This window comes from Lissotriton helveticus, chromosome 1_1 (genome assembly GCF_964261635.1).
Source record: "Lissotriton helveticus chromosome 1_1, aLisHel1.1, whole genome shotgun sequence".
NCBI classification, from domain to species: domain Eukaryota; kingdom Metazoa; phylum Chordata; class Amphibia; order Caudata; family Salamandridae; genus Lissotriton; species Lissotriton helveticus.
In genome coordinates, this window is record NC_136057.1 from 2,011,304,396 (window position 1) to 2,011,328,908 (window position 24,513).

The window sequence follows — 24,513 nt, forward strand, 5'->3', positions numbered from 1 at the left end:
AGTACTCAACATCAAATATTAATAGCCAGTCTGAAAGTTTATTTTTATTCAAGACATCCAGTTCAATGCCCAGATTGCATTACGGCAATGCCATTGTTCAAATTGTCTAGCACCACACAACTGGGTTTATTTAACAATCAACAAGCTGAGAACACATTCACTTTTGTAAAACAAGCTATTGTGACTTCTGTCAGAACTAAGATCACATTTAAGATCACCGTCATTTTCTGCAGAGACTTATGGAAACAGATATATCTCAGATCCAAACCACAGTCCAAGACTTCTTGTCTGTGAGAATGCTATGCTCAGTTGCTCATGCACAGATATTAGTTCCACCAAGTGCCAACCAAGGACATCTGATAAAATCTTCAAGTTCAATTACTAGAAAGGCCAAATCAGTCTTCTTTCCTTCCCAGTTAATAAACTGAGTAACATCCAATTGGATAACAGTAGCACGTGATTTACAGTATCTTAACATTGCAGATGTGTAGTGTGAAGCATTATAACAGCTTTTTTAAATGCTTGCTTGTCCATTTAATAGGATGACTGCAAGATTTTGGATTATCATTTTAAAACAAATTCAGGAGCAAAGCCTAATATTTGAGTGGGATATCTGATTATTATTCCAATGGGCAGTGCCTGTATGACATCCATTCCCCATGCCCTCTCTATTTGTAGGTCATTTGCTCACCTCCAGAAATCCCCTAATGATGTTATATTTTGGAAGTTGCATTTATGCATGAACAAGGACTTTAAACTGAAAGTGTTACCTTAAAAATTGGATGAAACTGGACGGTGTGTATATGTCAATGAATGCACAGGAGAAATTTTGGTAATTAGCTTACTGCCAGCTTTTTCCTTGAATAATTTTTGCCACTTTGTCTGCTAGGTTTGACCTTCAGTTGATCAGCAAATAAGGCTGCCAATCCTCCTCTTCTGTTAGTTGAGTTATTATTTATATATTTTTGTCTTCTGCAGCAAGGACAGCTGAGAGAGCAACAGAAAAGAAAAAACATGCAAATTGAACTTAGGATTCCATTCAGGAATGAAATCCAGTAATCTTGCAGAGCAGAACAAAGATGGGGAAGTTCCACGAATGGAGAGAGATGAAAGATAATCTGAAGAAGGAGAAAAAAGAACAAACTACACATCTTAGTATCAACAGAGTTAGTGATAGAGATGATATCCTTGATTTCCCTGAGAAAACCCCTGGTACCCTCTTACAATGATACTCATTGATGTAATTGAGAACCATCAGCATGCTGGTGATGTGAAAAGCCCATCACAGCCAGCATCTCTCCCAGTTGATCCATGTAGATATTGAACAATGTGCTGATAACACTGAAACTTGGGACACTCCAGTTGTTTATGGGGAGCAGGTAGATCTGGATCAGGTCGTATGCATTTGGTGTCTGTAAATGTAAATGTGCAATTGGTAGACCTGTGTCCAATGACTGCACCTCGAGATAGAAGTATTTTTATCAATTTAGGTACTGATAGTTTAGTTTATTGCCTTCTTTATATCCATGCATTAGCTCTGGGGTTGTTCTATTGGTAATAACCTCTCATTTACCGAGCTGAAATTTCTAAGATCCCTAGTAAATCTTCCGGTGTCTACTCTGTTGATCCCTCTCTATTTAGAGCTTGGTCAGAAGAGGATTTTGCATAAAATTTGATTGTGGTCACTTATGTTTTGGCATCGATTGTGGACGGGGAACAGCGTTTACAACGCAACTTTTACAACGAAGTACCTTTACGACGCAACCATTACAACGCAACTTTTACAACGACTTGCACTGGGAGGGCGCTCTATGATAGGGAATAGTTTTAATTTACTATCCAACACCTTCCCTACTATCCACGGGGACTGGAGTTGGAATAGTAAATTAAACTATTCACTAACCAGCGCCCCCCAACGCAAGTCGTTGTAATGACTTGCGTTGTAAATCTTGCGTCGTAAAGGCATGTGTTGTAAAAGCATGCGTTGTAACGACGTACATCCATAGTGGACCACTACAGCACTCACCCCTTATAGGGTTGACCTTTGTGAGCTGATGATAGCATCTTGTGTGGATAAGATACCCTGGATGTTTGCGTGTAAGAATTTGCTAGTTAAACTAGGATTGGTTACTTATTGGCAAAAAAGTGTATTGGGGTTTTATTGAAAAAGATTTGATAATGAATTGTAATGGATCACTTTTAAATGATTTTATGAATTTTAAACAGACCCTGTTATGTGAGCCCACACTGGATGAAATCGATCCCCCATTAGCGGGGACATTATACCTACAGTTTAGGTACGGCTGCCTACCCCTAAATCACTTCAAAAGTAACTGGTGTAAAACAGGAAAGAACATCGAAGATGACTGTCCCTGTTGCCTAGGGGTTACCGAGTCACCTGAACATGTTTTATTTTTTTGTCCTTTGCACTCCTGATCACATTTGAAATGGATTGCCCCCCTTTGCAGAAATCTGGGAGTCAGGAGATATAAGGAGGCGTACAGAATATTGAAGACGAACACAACACGTTTGATTATATTCTGCATATCCAAGTTTTTAATGGCTGTGTGGGTCAGGCGCAAAAAGCACTCCCCTGTCAGTTTCTAGGATCTTGGACTTAGGGTGCACCAATTGGTATGGCGCTGTAAAGTTTCTATCGGGGGCTCCCGTTCATCGTACAAGCACCTAGCACTTTAATATGTATTTTGGTCAACTTATATTGCTGTACTGTAAATAGGCTGTGAAGGTCTTTTAATTATTCTATGTTCTGCTTTTAAAAAGAGTCTAGTTTTAAACATGTTCCATTCTCTCCCCTAATACACCTTAATGAGGTTTTCCAATTGTAAATAACTAGTCATCTTATTTACTGCTATTGTCATAGTGAACTCCCTTTGTCGCACATACACTGATGCACTTTGACTGATTCATTTTTATTAGGATTGTATATTGATTGTAAATAGTTATTCATAATGAGATGTTTTACACATACTGTGTGTCTGTAAGTGTGTAATTATATGGAGTACTTTTATGATCCACAGTGATCGAAAATAAAGTCCTTTCGATTGATTGATTGATTGATTTATTATAGTTCGCCAGAGTTGTTGAGGTGGCAATGAAAGGCATTTATAGCTGATGCATTTATAGGATTCTTTTTGTTTTGCTTTGACACTCTCGATGGAAGTGTTTTGGTGGAAATCTTTCGCCATCTCAATATTTACAAGAACGTCTGTTGCTTGCCATGAACTTTACACAGTAAAAGTTATGCCTTTGTTAGATCACTTACTATACGTTTGTGGGTAGTGATTGTGTGTGTTTTTCTCATGTGTGACAAATTTTTCTTGCAGCTTTTACCATCAAAATGCTAGCCCAATGTAATGTGTGGGCACATTTTAAATGACTTTGCTAGCTGAAACTGTAAATTTGGTCAGACTCGCTCTCATTGGTGCCCCTATGGACAACACAACATCGTGGCCTATAGCTGTTAGAGAGACTGAGTATGTTGTCTTATAACTAGATGTTTTCTGATAGAGGCTCATGAGGTAATAAAGATTGGTGAGTGGTGATACTCCTGAAAAAAATTGTCCCTTTAAGGGACCTAAGACTATTTTATCCAGAACAATGTAAATGAAAACCTGCCTAGACTATTATTTTACTCATTACCATCCATGTTCTAGTTAGCTTTATCTGATCTACTACATCCAAATTTATTTTTGTCTCTTGTCCTTTTTGGAAGAGGTTATCAATGGCAAGCTTCAGAATTTTGGAAAGAAATGAGTTACAATGCTACTCCTTAGCCTGGCCCCATCCAATCACTTGTGGAAGTGTCAATTGGAGTTGTTGTTAGAAAATAAGCAAGAATTGGTCATAAATATGCATGACTAAGTTTGAGAGGTGAGGATATGCTGAACAGGTCTTTGCACATCAAAATGCGAACCAAGTTCATGGCATATTATATAGAATGGGGTGCAGGATTATTATACTGAGAGTAAATGGTAACTATGATGATAGGAGGGGAACTTTACATGTATAGAAGACATTTTAGATGGCGCTTCTAGAAGACCCGGGTGAGACAAGTGCAGTGCCCTTGAAAGAGTGGAATACGTGGAATAAACTATTGAAAGAAAAGCCTAATTGGAAAAGACAGCAACTGACCAGGTTCGAATTTATAAGTGTGATATGTAGAATAAATCAGACAGGAACAGCAGTTGGCCAAAAAAAGAGAACAAAACACGCAAGACCAGCATTTGCTTAGTTTCACATGTATAAGTAGGATATGTAGAATAGTAATCTCAATTATTACAGCTCAAATAGAGATGCTAATCGTGTAGCTTTTTGCTTTGGTTGGAAAGGAGGGGCACTCGAGGTTAGATCTCTAGATTAATAATGTTAATCACAGAACATCACTGAGCATTGATCATCATATAATCCATTCAATTCAGTTACCAACGAATCATTTTTGGATTCAGTCTTTGTTTTTCATAACTCTATAAAACACTGCAGAAATATGTGTTCCTGATTTCCAGCTTTAGAATAGACTGATAAACTCACAGAAGGTGAGACAGGCTTCCGTTGCATAACACAATGCATGGGTGAGGGTAGGGACATTGCAGTACACCACAAATAAACACAAACCACTCTGTTGACTTCTGACTAACAATCATCAACCGCCTAAATTGAGTTACGAATAACCAGAGCAACAAAAGGACGTTGGTCAAAATCCTCAGCACCTACTAAAACATATCACCAGTAGGGTTTGAGCAGGAGATGTCAGAGTCAGTCAAGATACTGAATAGGTTGTTTCTTTAAAATCAGGGAAATGTATTACCCATTTCTCCAATATATCCAGATTCTTACACACTGCTATAACTTCAGAGAGCCTCAAATAATAAGACAGAAGACTCCTGCCTAGTTTCTCTACTAGCTTGATTAAGCAGCCTTAGATATTTGCTTTGACGTTTGATGAAGAAGGGGGGTTTTAAACTAATGAAGTATACCCATCTACCATATAAACAACTTTGCCTAAAAGATATTGAGCCATGTCATGAAAACCGATGGCTACTAGACTGGAAGAGTAATAGAGCCTTCTGGGCCATGTCCAGGGATCCTTGTGTTCCACACTGGGAAGGGAAGTGTTGTTGTGTGAGTGCTACACCCCAGAAATATTTAGGAAAGTTGTTATCTTCTTAGTTAATAACAGCTACACTCATTTTTAGGAGTTTAAACAATGCCTGTGTTTCTACGTCTATTTGGACGGATATTATAACTTTCTAATACACTTAACGTGATGTTTGAAAATGTGGTCTTTGCCCTCTAAGAATGATGCGGACGTTGAAAGAAATAGTGAGCAGAAATTAACAGGTTTTTTCACTACAAATGGCATTATGGAAAGGGCCTGTCCAACCCACCTAATGAACCGCAAAGCCAAGTTTGAGATATTGGAAAACAGAGAAATTGGTCATTCAAATGTTTTTCTTCCAATCTAATTCAGATAATTTTGAGTCCACACATAAGAGATTGTTATACAGCACTCACTCATTTACAGGAGAGTGGAGACATTATCTAAGATATACTAAATCTGGAGATAGTTTGAGAAGGTGTGCCATTCTTCAAATGCTGAAGAAATTGCTCTTACTTTACATTCTTAGACCTTAAATAACATTTTGAGACTTAAAATGCAAACTGAATTTATTTTAGTGTTTGCTCAAACTCTTGAGTACGAATTCCAAAAGTCACACTCAAAAATACCTCTGAAAAATGGATTCACTCTGAGCTGAAATGGTTTAGCCATAAATTTACGTCGATCTAGTTCACTACAAGAAACCGAAACATAATTTTATTTAAACTTATTTTAATGTTATTTTCAAAATGTTGATTCAAGTCAGGAACAATATTGTTCGCCTTGGCTTAACCATATCTATTGGCTGTGTGGCCAAAGTGTAATAATTTAGACTCTTTCTCCCAATATTAGGTTTTAAATTTTGCATGTACTGTCATAGATATATTTAACATACAACATAAATAAAATGTACTAAAATACTGTACATAGAAGTTACTAAGCCAGACAAAAGGTGTGGCACTCAGTCAGTCAAAGTTCTTTATTGCGATAACTTAATATCATACAAAGACAATGGCATAAAAAACAACAAATAACATGAATAATAAAAAAAAAAAGCAGATTAAAAACAATTAAAAAACAGTTAAAACTTTAAAAAAGAGCATTTCAGATAAAAAGCAATGTACCATGTGCAAATCATTAAGACTTTGTAATTGCGTGGTGTTAAAGTACATTAATAGTAAAGTACATGATAAAGTGCAATATCCCAAGGAATAATCCCCGAATAATTGTTCTACTAAGATACACACTTTGATCTAAAATTCATTAACCTGAAGTTGCCATCAGCCCGACTAGTTAATAAGCAAGTCTGCACTCTTGAGTCTGGTATTCCTGCATCTTATTGCTCTTACCAGGAAATTTGCCACGAAAAACATGATCCTGGGAGTTTGCAACATTTGTAGGTAAATAAGAGCAAGTCGGACCAGAATGAATCCCGCTTCCTTAAGTATAGGAACGAGAAACTGCCTCCGGGCATCGTTATAATGGCTACAAAACATTATAAAGTGCATTGTGCTCTGATCTGAAAAAAGATCACATGAACATGGCGGGGCCTTTTCCGGGGTACTCCACTCAGAGTAAAAACCCAAGTTAAAATGAATTAGGTTAAGTCTAAAACGGGTTAAAATGAACCTATGATAAGGGTTAGTCACCACATTAAGGTAGTTGTCAGGACCACTAGGTATAGCCAGCAGGAGGCTGGCCCTAACACAGGGTTTCTGTAGCTCGACTTCCTCCCTCTCCAAGGAAAGAAGGTCTTTCATAGCAGCCTTGATGAATACAACGTCATTGGATGTTATAGAGTCAATGGCTGTATAAAGTTCAGGCCTCCCCAACCTACAAAAACTGTCCTTAATGTACTTTAACCATCCAATCTTGTGTACATTATCCAGGGTCAAACAGTCCCTTATTATGGAATGGTTTAGGGAAATTTCAGGATTAAGCCACAGCTTGAGCCATGCGATTAATGGGGCTATTCTAACCATATCGCTAATGAAGCCTTCTCCTATCTCCTGGTGGACAGTATAGGATGGGGTTGACTGCGGGACGCCCAAAACTAATCTGAAAAATCTGTTTTCCGCGGTCTGTATGGGGTCAACTCTTTTATGCCCCCAAAGGGAGCTCCCATATGAAGCTACAGAGATACATTTGGCTTTGTATATTTTACTAATAGCTTCAAAAGGCCTGCCCCCTAATCTTTTTGAAAAGCCATGAAGGGCCGCGGAAGTTCTAGCCAGTGTAGCTACTCTACTTTTTACGTGAGGGCCCCAACTACCTTTTTCGTCAAAAGTGATCCCTAGATAGGGGAAAGTAGTAACCCGAACAAGTTTTTCCCTTCCGCAGAGAAAGGTTTTATGGGCGGATTTCCTTGAGGCCAGACCCATAAGCATAATCTGGGATTTTTTTGCGTTAATTTTCAGGTCTAAGGAACCCATGAAGGATTCAAAAGCATCCAGCAGCCGTTGTAGCCCCACTCCTGTTCGCGCCAGAAGCACCGCGTCATCCGCGTACAGGAGAACTGGAATACCCTGTTCCCCCGCACGTGGAATATCGCAGGTGACCCCTCTTAGGGCGGGCTCTAAGGCATTCACATACAGCGTGAACAGTAGAGGTGCCAAGATGCATCCCTGACGGACACCTCTTTCCGAAGCAAACACTTCAGTACATCTTCCATCATTAGAGACTCTAACTTTAGCAGACAGGCCAGAATGCAGGTCGGACAGTAAGCTGACTATAGATCTGTCCAGACCCATCTCAACCAATTTACCCCAAAGCTTAGATCTATTGACCATATCGAATGCAGAGGAGAGGTCCATGAACCCTAGGTACATGGACCCATCCTTAGCTCTGGTGTATTTCTCAATCAGTAGGTGGAGATTGAGGCACTGGTCCAGGGTGCTTCTCTTGGGTCTAAACCCGTATTGCACGTTGCTCAAGATGTTGTTCTCGGTGGCCCATGTATTCAGTTTTGCTAATAGAACTCTCCCCAAGATTTTGACTGAGGAGTCTATCAGTGAAATGGGCCTATAGCATACAGGGTCCTGCCTATTGCCTTTTTTAAAAACCGGAATAATAGTTGAAGTTTTCCAGGACTTCGGGATATTGTCACGGTTTAAGGCGTTAAAAACCCTGCAAAGCAATCTTGACCAGAAGTTGGGAAAACATTTAAAGGCATCGGCCGGAACACCATCCGGTCCCGGTGCCTTTTTTGTCAGAGTTCGACTAATGGCGTCTAAAATGTCCTCAACTTCAAAGTGCAAGTGGTTACCCAGTATGATAGTAGACTCTTCATAAGCACTATTCTTAGCTAGAGACTGGCCTGAGTATATCTCTCTGAAGTGTTGAATCCAGTCCTGATCTGGAATATTTGCTTCCAGAGGGGAGTTATCCTCGCCTGTGAGAAGGGGTTGATTAACAATTCTCCAGAACTCCCCACTATTTTTTAATATGGCTGAATCTGTAAGTTGCGCCCAAGCTTCATCTTTAAGCTCTTTCTTTCTGGCTGCAATAGCTTTTTTATATAAGGCCCTACTAGTCCTAATAAAGTCACGATCCTTTGGATCGGATTTGAGGGCGTTAAGCAGCACAGAATGTGCTAGGGAACAACTGTGATCAAACCATCTTTTAGGAGGTTTTGTCTTGGTCTTACTGATCACAGAGAGCCTACCACTTATCTTACAGCATATATTGGTAAATGCGAGAATGACATCCCCATCATTAGCATCATTCGATAAGCAGACCCCAACCTCTTCCTCAGCGTCTAACAAAAGTTCCTGAATGAATGGTTCTGGGGTTAAGCTGTCCCATTTGAGTCTGCGTCTTTGGTCCTTAACTTTAATTGGTCCATCCATAAAGGTTGAACCATGGATGCGTCCTAATAATCCACCCTCTCCTATATCCAGAGAAACTGGGTTGTGGTCACTAAAAACAGATATCACAGTTCTATACATAAAAACATTAGATAAAAAACATGCAGAGATAAAAATATAATCAATGATAGAGCCATTGTCTGAGCCCTTAAAAGTAGGGGCCCTATCCTCCTCCCCACAACTAGATTCATAAAGGTTCCATCTAGCAAGAAAGTTTTCTAGACATTCCCCCTGCTTGTTGTGCGCCAGATGAACCATTGCACTGTTCGGGGGGGATTCAACGTCATCACAAACACATGATAATAAGCACGGATGAATATTAAAATCCCCTAAAAAAATAATTTCGAATACATTAACATCCTCACTGTAGACTGACAGGAAATCATCCAATCTACCGAGACTATATGACGTACAATCGGCAGCATTGGGGTTATAAAAATTAATAAACAAAATATTAGGAGACTCAGCATGAGACAGTTCAACGATAAGGCAGTGTTCTGAACCTGAGGCTAGTACCTTAAGGCATCCCTTAATATCAAGTTTAAACAGGCTAATCAAGCCCCCCTTAGCCCTTCCTGCTGAGCTAGCCACGGCAGGAATACTAAAGTAGCTGAAGCCATCAAGAGAAAAGGTGTTGTTAGTGTCCCAGGTTTCCTGAAAGGCGATAACGTCATACGTGGATATAAAATCTAACCAGGTTGCATTATCTGCCTTTGTCTTAATGCCAGCAATATTCCAGGTAAGGATACTAAAAACAGGCACATTGATCCTAGGCTTTACGGGTTGTTCTGGCTGAAGTCAATCATTGTGGTCTAAAAATGAAAGGGGTGCAAAGCGGTTGGACAGTGAGAGGGGTTGAGCAAAAGGATTCTGAAACCCTTGGGGTACAGAATGATTCACTGTATTGCGAGTTTGTTCAAAACCCCATCTCTGGTGTGTATCAGGGTTAGAATCCCAGGCAAAAGCTGGTGTTTTAGGGTATGTGACATTCTGTTGTTCACCATAAAAGAATTTAAGTGTCAATGGTACAACAGAACCCTGCCTGCGTTGTGGTGGGAGTAAGTTAATTAGGATGTTGGGTAACACCCCTGTGTGAGTAAAACTTACTGCTACGCAATCCCCCTTAAATTTTTTAGGGCGATTGCCCAGCCATGAGACCCTTTTGGCTGTTTTAATTTCCTGGGCCAGCTGCCGCCCACCCCCTGGAGCTAATCTCATATTTGTTGTTAGCCACTGTAGGGCTTTATTAGACAGGGACGATGGAAATTCCTCAGTACCAGCTTCTAGTGGTGGGACGTTCGCCAGAACTAGGACGACCGGGGAGGCTTCAACTATAAATTGAAGTGGGTCAGTTGGCTGGTCTTGAGCAGGGGGTATCTCAACCGTTAAGGAGCCCTCCCCTCTACTGGTACCTAAACTGCCAAAAGGTTGGTCAGGAAGCTGGGATGGTGAATTACTAGGGGCTACAACTGGAATCACCCTCTCTTGATCATCATCCTGACTTCTACTCTTACCCATATTTACCACAGCTGTCTTAACACAGTCAACCCCCTCAGTTAGTTTGTTCATCTGCCCTCCCAATTTTTTAATCTCGGATTGAAGTTTATCGATTTTAGAAAGCAAAGGCTTGACGATGATTTTGATTTTCACATCAATTAACTCAGTGAGTCTATCGAATAAGTCCTCATCAATGGTATTGGTAGACTTTGCACGCCCCCCTCGAGTCTCCTTAGGAGGAACTTTTGGGGTATTAACCCTCTTCCTCCTAGTCCCAGATCTCAGACCACCTCGCCTAGGTGGATTTTTATTTTTCCCGGAATCCGAACAGGAGGGAAATTCAGTAATAGAGGTATCATCATCGGTGGGGGATGCAAGAATTTCCTGGTCCTCATCGCTGACCACTTGATTCCCAAGGTCCACTAAGAGAACCTCGGAGCCAGATCCAGATGGTACGTTACTGGTCATGGGGCCGGATTCCAGTGGTTTCGGACACATATAACTGGCATCAGGGAAGGTCTGTAAAGGGACTATATCATCCGGTAATGGGATTAGGGAGGGGGATAAACAACGTAGGTCAGGTGACTGACTAAGACCCAATGAGTCTCTCCTTTGGGAGTTGATTTTTTCCACAGTCTGGACCAAATAGTTCTTCATATTATTAGCTTGAGGACCTTGGTTCTTTTTCGACATTATAGCTAATGTAGCGCAGAGCCTAGGCAACTAAGTAAAAAGTATGTGGGGCTGTTAGAAACAATACAGTCTTACTTGGTCCGTTGATTGCCTCTTGTGCTTCTGACAGGGATTCTGGCCCTGCCCCTGCCTCCTCCTGCCGATGAGGGCCGTAGAGGGCCCGCCCTTTGCCCGGGCTTAGCCCCGGGCGTCCCGCTCGCGTCCCGCGACGCGGGGGTACTCCGCCTTTATGGGTTTGTCGTTGGCGCTCTCAGGGCGCTTCCGCGTCACTCTGACGCGCCGCCGCGGTGCCTGCCGGGATTTGCAGTCTCCCGGAGCGGCGGCGCGGAGTCTGGTGTATTATGACTCTTAGCGGCGGTGGCGGCGAAATGGGCTACGTCCTCTAGCCCTCAGGTAAGTTTTTCTGACTCTCGGCGGTGGCGGCGTTACTGCACAGGTCTCCTCATTTTGCAGTTCATGTGTATGCAGTGCTTTAATTGGCCAGGCACTCTCCGATATTGAGTGCCTGAAGTAAATATATCCTCTGGATAGTGAGTACCAGTACTTCTACCTGTCCATTTAAAGCAGAAAATGTCAGGTATAGGTGTAATACTGGTTTGAATTAAACACAAGACTAGTTTGTGTTTGAACTTCACCACCAGTACACCTCACACAACATAAGTCCTTTCCGGTTTAACTTTCAAGTGTGGTTACGCAGGAAATTAGGTACATGTGTTCCTTTCTGTGATGTTCCTAGACTGGGAAAGATTCCCGTGTGAGAATTTGCTACATGGACTCACAACAGATCATTCTCATCGCCACAGCACACATGTTGACCTCTGGACATGCCCAGGTGCCAATAATACTTGCTGCCCTGGGAATACACTGATGCTGGCAACTAGGAAGCAAGGAAAGCCATATGTGATTAAATTAACAATCTAATTTGATGTGTAATTTGCAATGTCACGTGGGATGCCTTTACCAATGCAATATATAGTGAAGAGAGACTTGTGTTATGTGACCCTCTCTGCGCAACATATTAGATTTAAGATTTGAACTTTTTTTCACATACGTTTCCTGAAATATTGTTATTCTGTCTACTATGCTGTGAGATGCATTTACCAAATTCCAATGGCTAAGTTTGCTCTAGCTTATTTTCCCTACAATTTTCTGTGGCATACTCCGTTTGTAGATTTCTCTTTCATTTTAATGTTACATTAAATAAAGAAATTGAAACGTGTTGCAGTATTATACATCAATTTTTAAACAAAAAAGTTGAAATAACTAGGAGTAAATGTGTGTATAGTCACTCCAGGCAAAATCAAAGAGACTGAAAGGAAATAGAAAATCTCTGAACCCATGACAAGATGAGGTTAGCAAGTAGCACATTTCTAGCTTCCCTCTTTGCAGTACAGTGAATGAAGAGGCTAGTGTGTGTTCAGCCATCTGTGCCTTAGGAGTCTTGCAGCCACATCACAAAATCCAATTTGTGGCCATACTCATGTGCACGTTGGGAACTGGAAATGTGGGGGAAAGAGACCCCCGCATAACCTCTTCCGTATGCTCCTTATTGTGTGAAGTGGTGTTTTAATACACGCAGCAGAGGGCCATTAAGGGTCCTCTTGCCCACTACTATTGTGTTATTTATTTACTTGAGCCCCCCCCTTGCAAACTACATGGAGGGGCCCCCCTCTGAACTCAGTCAGGAGCTGTCACACCAGGATACTATGCTGAGGGGGCCCCCTGGAGCTCTGGGCTCCCTGCATCACGGGGGCTGAGGGGACCTTTGTTATGCTACTGTTGTGTTCTTTTTTTGTAGTAACAAGGAAAGGACACATCATAGATCTCAGGACAGGCACAAATTAGTTGCAATGAAGGGGCTCTGTGCCAAACTATGGTCTCTCCCTTCTGGACATTGTTGATGATAGCATCAGAGGAATGATGCCTTGGTGACATTTATCATCTGTACTTCGCTATATAGTTGGTCGAATCTGCTGCATAGCGTCTGCACATGCTAACCAAAGTAATAGGAATAGCACAGAAGTAGAGAATATACCTTCCTCCTTCTATCTAGTTCTAACTCGGTTCTAAGTGAATGGGTAAGTGGGTCAGGAGACAGCTTTGATTGTTGCCTTATTACCTCAGCATAGGTGCTAATAATGGAGCAGGCCACAGGATGACCACCTATGGATTCTGCAGGGATGTGGGAGGTGAGGTTTGTAGGGTGCTATGGATGTTAGTCTTCAATTGAATGTATCAACTTCCAAATATCAACTAATAGTTGAGGTTATGAATGCAAGACTGAGATCAATTTTACTATGCTTACAATCTTCACTTCACACACATTGCTTGTGCTCTGGTATTTTTTATCCCCTATTATCACGTAAGTGGTCAGGTATTTTTAACTATATAATGAATTGTAACTATCACATACATTTTGTACGTAATGTAGTTCACAACTGTCTGTGTTTTGCATTCTGCTATTTTGTTTGCCATTACATGACTTGTTCCACTTTTTTCTTTGTTGGGGTAAAGCCCCATAATCCTGATAGAGCATTGCAAGTCTTAACTATGTTTGTTTTGCTTGTTTCATGTGTTGTATCTCTTAGTGATCCTTTATTTGAATTTGCTGGTATAGACTTCCTTGCCCTTCTCTCTTTAAGGACTCTTTTATTGAATGTTCTTAATCTCCCTTCTGTGATAAAAGTAGTTCCAGTGTAGAGAGTCTTCTTCTTTTCTAAACTATGGAGTACAGTTTTTTTTAGGTCCGATATGATAACATAAAATACAGCAACCCAAGTTTCATCAGGTCTTTAGTAAATTATGTATGCCATAATATTTCTTTTTGGTCTCTGATAATGTGTTTCTTCCAAACTCACACTTATAACATTATTATCTGTTGAGGATTTTCCAAACTGGCATTAACGTTTGGTAATCCTGAGTCTAGCTCTCAAAAGACCCACAGTTAATAATCTTTCACTCATCATGTCTTACCCATCACTAAAAGAGGACATTTCTCAACAGCACATGTACGTAAAATAATTTAGTCAAATACAGTGAGATGAATTGCACTAGCTGGACTGATATTGAATTGGTGAAGGTTATCATCACAAATATCACATATTGAGGACAATGGGTGATTATTAATGTACATACTCAAGGACATTAATGCACCTTTGTGTCTAAAACATGTCAAAATTCAGTGTACAAGTATAGTTATCAGTACCATAAAATTAGTAGTAGTGGGTGAGTAGGATGTAACTTTATATAGCATGTCCAGGTAGGAAGAGTGTGAGAATACTGCTTCCTTCTACATATTTTATACATCTTAAAGCACGTTTACCACGAAATTGAGAAACTTTGACTTGGATAATGTTTTTGAGGTATAATTGTTTTCTTTGTTGCCCCACACTTTGCTAGATCCAGACTGTATTTTGCACTGCATTGATGGCTTTAATCGTTTTTTACGGACAACAGGAGAATATGTTTTAACATATGAAAGGTTAAACCCAGAAGGAATAACTGTGGCTATCCTGCAGGCAAACTCTGTTAATCAGTCATTGCTGCGGTGGTGCTGTGTGCAATCTTTCTCATAATCTTGCCAATGACATGGCAATATTTCTGCTGAACTGAAAAATTCATATCTGTGCTCAACCCCATGTTATATTACATTGATTTGTATAGTACACTAATCACCCAAGAGGGTATCCAGGCACTTGGATAGGTGGGTAGGTGTGTGGTCCCCAAGATGTGTATACGAAGAGCCAGATATTCAGCTTCTTGTGGAATTAAAGAAGAGAGGAGGATGATTTGAGGTGTTCACAGAGGTTGTTCCATGTCTTAGGTGTGATGTACGAGAATGAGCGACATCCAGTTTTGATTTGATGCAACAAATGTGTGTGAGTGAGAGTGAAGCAGAGCAGAGGGCTCCAGTGGGTTGGTGAAAGTGTATGCAGTTGTTCAGATAGTCTGGTCCTGTGTTGTGAGGGCTTTGTATAGTGTTTTAGAAGTTTGAATTGACGGTGCTAATAAATTGGGAGCCAGCAAAGCTTCTTGAGGTGAGGTGTGATGTGGGTGCTGCCTGGGAGGTCGTGTATGAGTCTTTCAGTGGTGTTCTGGATGATCTGGAGACAATGTAGGGGCTGTTTATAGATTCTGGCGTGGAGACTGTTGCCAATCTTCTGGTGACAAGTGCTTACATGATTGTCCGTCTGGTGCTCTGAGGCAACCTTTTGAAGATCTTTAGTAGTGTCTGTAGGATGTGAAAGTAGGAGGTGCACACCGCATTGACTTGAGCCATCTTGTTGAGCTTGTTGTCTAGGATGATCCCTAGATTTCTTGCATGGTCTGTGGGTGTGGGTGTTGGCCCGAGTTCTGACAGCCACCAGATGGAGTCCCATTGGGATATCTTATTGCCAGAGGCCAGTACTTCCATCTTGTCGGAGTTGAGCTATAGGGAGTTGGTTCACATCAAGTCTGGCACAATGGTCATGCAGTTGGTGGAGTTGGTACTGATGGTGGTTGTCTTGTCCATCCGGGAGAGGATGACTTTGATGTGATTGGCGTAGGAGATGATGGTGATGTCTTGTGATTTGAATATGTACGCAAGTGGCACCATGTACATGTTGAAACGAGTGGTGCTGAGAGAGGATCCATGTGGCACACCACATACCAACCTCTTGGTCTCTAATGTGAAGGGTGACAGCCTGACCGTTTGGGTTCTTCCTGTGAGGAAGGAAGAGATTCCTTTGAGAGCAGATCCTTGTATGCCAATCTCATGGATTCTTCTGATGAAGGTTTTATAGGAGATAGTGTTGAAGGCCATGGGGAGGTGGTCTAGCAGTATGAGGGCCACTGTTTCTCCTTGGTTCAGGATGATTCAAATGCTGTCAGTGAACGCAATGAGTGCTGTTTTAGTGCTTTGGTTCTTTCTGAAACCTGATTAAGTGTTGTCTAAGAGATGGTGAAGTATGAGGTGGGTTGTGAGCTGCTTATGATGGCCTTCTCAATCTCTTTGGCTGGATAGGGGATAAGGAAGATGAGCTGGAAGTTGCTCAGTTGGTTCAGGTCAGCTGTGGGCTTCTTCTTCATGAATTTTCAGTGAAGAACATCTATGTTACATCATATTGTTGGCAGTCTCCCCTTTCTGCCACAGCATGCTCCATTGTACAATTCAATGCCCTCTCCTCAGGCAACCGTAATAATATAAAATAGCCATTGATTTTAGTTATTGAATTAAATGCTGTAACACCAGATTATCACACACCACCTATACAATTCTTAATTACAATCACATGGGGATCACCAGCTATGCTTTCAGACCATGTTCCAGATTCCTTGCAATGATGCAGTATAAATAATGGATGCAAATCCACTAGAGGGCCTATCTTTCTCAAAATTTCACTCACCAGTTCTCACTATTTGCAACACAGCATCTCTTCAAATCAAAGAAATTTGTAGCTGTCAATGAAGTGTGATGAAAAGTAGCGTTGAGGAGGGGATAGAGATTAATGCAAACCCAGTTGAAATGTGTGAGAAAATATTCACAATCCTATTGGCCAATCCCAATGTGATCTCATTTTTGTGTAATGATTTGGTAAGGGTTGGCTAGGCTATTAGTAAACACAAATAACATAATGTTATATGAGTGTTCCATTTATCCATAACTACAGTCAGTGGTATGAGTAAGCATAACACAAATATAGCATGATGCATGTTAATGGATTTTTTTACTGTCTCTCAATGTAGCTTGCTCTCCTTTGACATCTATGTTTATTATTTTGCCATACTCTGTCTCACTCACAGATTTTAGAGAATGCACGAGTTATTGATGAAAGGATTATCAAATGAGTTGTGGAACAAAAACCTAACCAATCTTGAAGATGACATAGATTGCCACACACAAACTACTGAATTGCAGGGAAAGTCATAAACTTTGACATCAAACTCAAAACCAGTAGTCTCATAGAGGAACAATTGCCAGCGGGGAGACAAATTGAGAAAAATCATGAACATATGTCTGTACCACACTTTCCATACATTCGTCTCTAGACTTTCGTGTAACATCTGTAAAGCTCTTTTGTGACTCTTACTCAGTTCCTTCCGGGAGGAGGGGTGGGTGGTCTCAGACTGTCTGGAATGTGCAATGAGTCAAAATCTTTCCAGTGGCCCAGGTTTTAAATCCATAATAGCTCAGCAATTAAAACTAAAAATAGATCACTTTTTTAATAAGAAATCAGTAAGAAATATACAGGTATAGGTATGGAAAATCCAAGAGTGTGAATAGAAATGGAAATAATGTATGAGTTTGTGTACAGAAAAGTGAAGTTTTGTCTTACTTGCAGTAGATGATGTGATGTTATCTGGCATGAAATGAACCATAATACATGTGGTACTTTGTACGCAGATCACCGTGAAATCATTAAAGCGAATTTATTAAATGTGCTTGTGTGACAAAGTATCTGAATCAATGCAAAGAGATATCTTAATATTTATAAGAGACAATTTAATTCACACCACTTTGCTGCACAAAGGCGTTCAACTTATGTGAACTCCGGGGAAGCTATTGTAAATAAATTCCTTGTCTGATCTATGTCAACCTTGGGGTAATATCACCAAATTCATAAGAAGGTCCTTTGATCAATTTCTGGGGTTTATTGATAAATACAGGAGAAGTTAAATAAAAACAACTAAAACTGCTAAAGCAAGTGAGGGTGGCTGTGTATTACACCAAACTGATTGACCACAGACCACTGCAATCAGCACAACAAACATTGCTTATTTTTTTACCAAACTGAACGCAGACCCACTAATTCGCAAACCACGGTGAGATTTGTTGCAGACCACGTCTGTGGTCACTGATGGGTCAACCCCACTTTGGTTTTACCAGTTCCCCATGCAGAAGCTGTCTGCACCTCTCTATGCAGAACGCTGGCAGAAGCAGTTATCACTCAACACACCCCATCCCTGACATCATTGTTCGGTATCAGGCCTTGGCTCTGTTGCCTCCAAAGCCTGTTGAAGTGTTCTGGCCATAATTCAATGAAACAAATAGCCCTTTGCCAAGTGTAACGCTGCTCCACATCTGTGGCTTGCCGTGCACAGTAGCTGACAGCAGTAGGGTGTGCTGGCAAGCAACAGTACACTGCACTAAGACTTGGAAACCATTCAGTAGCCAGTCATGGTTGAGTAAGAAGATAGAATAATAAGCCTGGCGGAAGGAGGCTTCATCAGTGGGAGCCAGTGTTTGTTTTGTCCCTGTTTACTTTGGGCTCGCTTCATGAATGGGCTTACGTGTCGTAAAGTTACGAGTATGGAGTTCCGCTGGAGGGTGGGGGGGGGGGGGGGTTATCCTCTGCCCTGCAGTTCTCAGTGGGGAGATTCCGCACTAGTAACTTTACTCTTCATTGGGTCCGAAGTCTTTTGCATACCTGGAAATGTCTGCCTGGTGATCTAAATGTGTAGGTGTACACCTGGACACCTGCCTCTCTACTTGGACATCTCAAATATCCTTGTCAGCCTGCCTGCTTTTGTCCTTGTCTACCTATCAGCTTGCCTGCTATTCGTCCCTGCCTGCATCCAGTATGCCTTTCTACCCTCCCTGCCTGCTAGTCTGCCTGATTCCCTGTCTGCATCACTGTTTTACCTTCCTTCCTGCTTGACTGCCTTCCCTCCCTACCTGCATGTCTTCTTTCACCCGTGTCTACCCTCCCTCCTACCCTGCGTCCTCGCTTCCTGTTCCTATTCCTGCCTGCTTTCGGGCTTTCTACCCTCAGAGCCTGTCGAACTGCCTTCTTCTTCCCTTGCTAGTGTGCCTGCTTAATGCCTGCCTTCCCTGAGCTTTGCCTGTCTGATCCCCGTCCTAGCTCCCTGTCATCCCGGAGTGCCGGACTGCCCGGTGGCCTCCTCTCTGCCTGCACTGCCTTCACCCTGGCAGCAGCAGTGTTTGTTCTGCGGCAGGGCGGACCAGCCTTCTCTGCCTGCAGCCTTTGTGTGGCTCTTCGCGTCTCCTCTCAGAATGAAATGTAGATGCTCCCTGCCGCATACCAGTCATAGTTCAGTGTCAGATGTATAGCACGGCCTGTCTTTAGCACGGCCCCTCTACAAAGGGCGGCAATAATCTCTTAAATAAGACGCCCTGTTCGCGCTACTGTCTCTGCAGCCCGCGGAGAATGTGCTTTGCAGACAGAACCCTTTCACCTGCTGCTCCCTGGGACTCAGACACGCTCCTCAGCAGGGACCACCGGCCGCTCTCCGGGCGCGCGGGCCTCCCGCTGAATCACTCGCGATTATTTTAAGCTCTCTATGTTAACAAAAGCGTTGCTTCTTTTAACGGGAAGAGGAACACTTGCGTTTCAGTAAAGATGAAATGTTATCAGATTATGGTAGGTTTGAAGGATGACGTAACACCGTCTGGCCTCTAAAACAACTATTTAGATTAACGTAAACAGCAGAAGCCAGTTTTGCCCAATAATCGTATCGGACATTACAGCATCATTAATAAGGCGGGAAGGGGCGGAGTGTACGAGGGGGGGGGGGGGGTATTTAAGACAAGGAAGCTTATGAGGCACAGCTCCCACCAACACACACTGACCCACTTCCTTCTTTTGTACAGTACTTTCACGAATATGATTCACTTTATTTCCATAGCACTTTTGAGCGTGAATTTATATAAAACGCATCTTCTACGAGGAACCGATTGCTAAGGCAATTCTAAACATACACATATGTTGTACTATTGACTCTGTGGGTTATTAAAATATTATTTGCGCTCAAAAAATAGAAACTAGAAAAGTGCACGGGCTATTTTTTGTGTTGGTAAAAACGTAAATTGTACAGCAGGGTCGCAGGTCCCCTCCCCTGAAAGGCCGCCGGGCCAGATATATTGAAATGCTGCCTCTCCCACCGGGTGGGGAACCCGAGGGGCCTCGGAGCACTATGAGACATTCTTTCCCATCCTCTCTTGGTACCTTTGGTATGTGGTGATATTGGGTGGGGGCTCGTGCGGTGGACAGCCTGGTGTGCAAACAATGAACAGTGGTGTGTTCTGAGGGGGCAGCGCCAATGCACTGACCCGGGGGCAAAGTGTGGAGCCAAGTTCGTCTCTCATTCATCAACTGACTTCCATTGCAAGCTGCAGTGGGGTGAGTTTAGGCTCCCTTTCAGCGCCTAGAAGCCACTGTGCCTCCTATGCTCTGAATCTCGTGGATGCAGTGCGCTGTTAAGATCCGGAGATACACGCCTTACTCCTGCCTCCCGCTGATAGGGAGCCTCACTTTTTCCTTATATCAACTTTGAGCTTTCATCAAGTTTGTGGAGTACGTTGCGAGCCATTCGCTTCCACGATTTAGCTACTTTATGGTGCCCCGTCGGTGCTCAACCTTTTATCATACCCTTTGAAGGCCTGACGCCTTAATGACAGGGGCTGCGCGCAAAGGGCGTTTAAATTAGTAGCTAGCACCGACTGTGTGAAATCATCACCATGAGCATCCTGTCTGAGGAGAAAGGGGATGTGTTTTATAGGAAAAGTATCCAATTGAACAATGAGAAGTGGTACTTGCAGCCTCCAAGAAGCCGGCCCCACCCCTTCCACCTCCAAACCTTGGTTGTTAAAGTCGTATTCACGCCTGGCTGTCTGAAATATGTGAAAATTAACAAAACGTACTAAAAGTAAAAATTTATAACTTTATAGCCTGTGTTAGATAGTGTTTGCTACCTCAATCCTGCTATTTTATAGCGCTGCAAAGACTAAGTATTACTATAACCCAGTCCAGGGAACAACTTAATTGACCTGGGAATGATGAAAGGCTGAGACGGCCCCCGCCCCCACCCCTTTTCGAACCGGTGGCAAGCTGCGTGTAATTAGATCACGATTGGACAAAATAGGTCCTACAGCTACGTGCCCAGATGTAGCTCCCACCTCTTGGTGATGCCTGGGTTTTCCAACCTAACGTTGTAACCGGACAGGGGATTCAGGGAACGGCCCGGTACTGGGCACAGCCTCGTCTTCGGCGTGAGGGCACTGATGCTGCTGCTTAGAAAGCTGGCATTATCGGGAAATGCCATTGTCTTCTCCTCTAGTGCCTCCACCATAGAGAACCCATTCCCAAATCTAACTCCACCCTCGCAGAGGTGGCAGCCTGTTACTACAGGGCCAGCATGTCTCAAATCTCCATGCTTTTCTCACACAGCCAAGAAATACAACAATTCAGCAGGGAGCCGTAGCTTCTCTGTTTTCGCTTTTCAGGAAACGTGTCATGGGCACGTACAGTGCGGGGCTTAAATAAGTGTATTCTCTAAAGCTGTAAATACGTTCCCTTAAAGTGGCAGTGCCCAAACTAAAATCACGGCCACAGGAATCATGCGATTCTGCGACCGTGGCAATTGCCGCATGATTATGGTTGCCGCATTTGCACATCATCCAACATCTGCTATTTAATGTGTAAATTTTAACCCCCAAAAAATGTGTTTCTGCTCAAAGGGATTCAAAAGTTACAAAAAATATGGCAATTCAAGTTCCTGCGCCGCAAAGTTTTTTTTTGCAAAGGTTGGCTGGTCATCTTTCAGTTGCAAATTGTTGTACTGGGGTGTTAAATTGGTACTATTTAAGGTGAACTCTTTTCTCCAACACTTTGCCAAGTGTAAAAATGACAAAATAATGACGTAATATTACCACAAAATGTGCCGCATTATGCCGCATAGATTGCCCTTCCTTGCCCAATAATGTAGCCCTCCTCTGCCGCATAATTCCAATGGCCCTGACTGTGGTGTGCTCACACAGCAGCACATGCTGTGAAGCCACAAGCACTATGTGTTAAAGTGGTGGCGGGGAGCACATTACGTGTGCCAACCCGTTTCCACGTGATCTGAATCCGCACGCTCCACGGCTTGGGGGGAGTGGGGGGGGGGGGGGGGGGATTGGTTGCAACCGATTGTGATCCGTACAGTGCCGGCTCTAACGCCGGTGCACGTGCCGGGACCGAGATGAGATGGGCAGGGGGCTCGCTGCTCCTTGTTCCGGAGCTAACCGCTCGGTCCTCTTGGGCAGGCTGAGTGGACGGATTTAGCCCTGGGCTGAGACTGCTGAGGTAGTTACTCTCCTGCCCCCTCCCTTCCCACAGACACGTCTGAATGTGACAGCCCACTCCCCTGCAGGGCAGGAATCCGCCTATGAGGGCGATCGTTAAACTCCTAGGAATGCCATCCTGGTAACCGTGTCCACAGACACCTAACGGACCACTGGTCCCAGAGGGCAGTGCTCTGGAGAGAGAGGGGAACAAAAAAAAAAGAGTTCAGCTTTTTTTTTTTCCTCTGGACAAATCATCTGGTGCTGTGCTCTGCTGGTTGCATCAAGTTACCTCGACTGCCACGTACCAGCCTCCCGTGTCCCTCACTGCTTCCACAATCACCCGATTCATCCCCAGCTCTAAAGGCGCTGTTAGAAAATGCCGCCGCCACCTGCGCCTGCAGCTCTGAGCCAACTCAGCCGGGCTGCGGGTCTGCGGCACGTCCCCATGAGCCCTGCCCGGTGTGGTGTGCTTCTACTTAAACACTCTTAAGAGGCCACCTGCTCTGTGAGACGCACTCATACATTACTTCCGAAAAGTATCTCTGTACAATACAAATTAAAGACCATCCCACAGGTTTGCCGGGCGGTCTTTCTTGGCTGTCCAGTAGCGTAGCCCCGGTGAAAGCAAGGAGAATGAACTCGTTTGGGATCAGAATACAGACTTAATTTAGTTTCTGTCAGCCCCTTATAGCTTAGGGTCCCGGTGCCACTGCACCTGATGCACTATTGCTAGATATGCCCCATGGTTTACCGTTGCATAGAGGGGAACTGCGCATGATTGAATAGGCAGCACAGCCACAGATTTGAGATAAGGCAAGTACAGTCGCACCGTTATCCTAAATGCTACCTCCTTTCTCTGCAGGATGTGTGGACCGAGAGGACTCCCAGGCACCCTAGCGCCTAGCGCCACAGAGCACAGTGCCGAGAGTGGGCGGCTGGCCGGATCCTGGCACTTACGCAGTAGTAGCGACTCTTTGAAAGGCTGGTGAAGCCCAGACTTCAGTCGGATGTCTAGCGTCTGCACTGTGTTTGCTCTCAGCCTCTTTGGGCTTTCGCTAGCCCATCCACCAGATGAGTCTGCTGCGTGCGTGCTACTCTCTTACCTCCTCTGACCTCTGCAGTCTGCAGCAACAAGGGAAGGGTGATGAGCAGTGCAGTGAGAGCCGAGTCCCAGGGCCACCTTTTCGTTTTCCACCTTGTGGACCACCGCTGCATCTCCATGGTGAAAGCCCACAACTGTGAAGGGAAGCGCGCAGCACCGGCTCGTGCCCGTCCACAATCCAAGTTCCAGGTCTAGACTTCCATAGGTGAGGAGGAAAGTTGCGCTGACAGGGTGGAGGGGGGAGCTCGAGCCTGGGATCCGCTGCTCTCTTGTCTCGGTGGTGCCCAGCCGCTGCAGGCCCCGGCGCGATGCGTCCTCCCTGGTGCCCTGGCTTCAGACTGAAGGAGTGTTGCCGGATTTAATCAAAAGGCAAAAGTGTCTTTGGTCCTCCTTAGAGCCCCACCGTCAGAGGGCCGGCCCAGGGCGAACAGAAGCCCCCCGCCCTAGAGAAGAGTGACAACACGGCCCCTCCCCCGGAGGAGACTTCTAGCCCAGGCAGGACCCTCACCGACTGCAAGGGCAGCCCTGCAAAGACACTCCCCTGCATTGGCAAGACCCTCCCCAGGACTGCAGCCGAGCCCCCTACCTCGAGTAGCGAGCCCTGCCCCCGCCCCCTCCCCAAAAGCAGTCCCCAGACAGCACCGCACAGCACTCGGGGAATGAAAGGGATGGCAGGAGAGTGTGAGGCGGAGACAAATGGCTTTTCTTCCAGATGTCAGCTCCTGGCTGCACGGACAGTGACTTGTGTACTCGTGTGCACCCCTGGTCGTTATTGTCATGTAGACATTTCATCTTACCCTCTGTGACTGGGAGGGGGATGATACTCATTTATAGTGTGAATATTTATTTCTCTACTAATACCTAATCATAATTTTCTCTTTTTTTATACGTAGGTGCAGGTCTCGTGCAGAAGCGCTAGCAGGAGCCTGTGGAGACTGGGCGCAGTGTCTTTTTACACACAGGTACCAGATCTGGAGTTGTCCTGTCAAAACAAATAAATGAACCATCGAGGACGACGCTGATGACTTTTAGAAAGTTTACCGCACCGCATGCCTGGTGGGTGTTCATAGATTGCGAAAGCGCAGGCGACTTTAAGGACCATTCCCATTAATATAATTAATCCCGTGAGTACTTTCACACGCCTGTGTTATGAGCGGAGCAACAGTAAATGAGCAAGCACGTGGTGCTGCAG

General features: G+C 43.6%; 1 protein-coding gene across 3 annotated transcripts in view; it reads right to left on the bottom strand.

Moving 5' to 3' along the window:
• COL11A1 (collagen type XI alpha 1 chain) overlaps positions 1–23,663 on the bottom strand; it is a 393,245-nt gene extending 369,582 nt beyond the window's left edge. For 2 of the 3 annotated variants that reach the window (XM_078644705.1, XM_078644698.1), the window contains exon 1: positions 23,323–23,662. In XM_078644705.1, the coding sequence (XP_078500831.1) occupies positions 23,323–23,440 (118 nt within the window). In that variant the 5' untranslated portion in view covers positions 23,441–23,662. Of the gene's footprint in view, positions 1–23,322 lie in introns of all 3 variants that reach the window. The other variant, XM_078644690.1, reaches the window with a different exon arrangement.
• Positions 23,664–24,513: the final 850 nt, after the last annotated feature.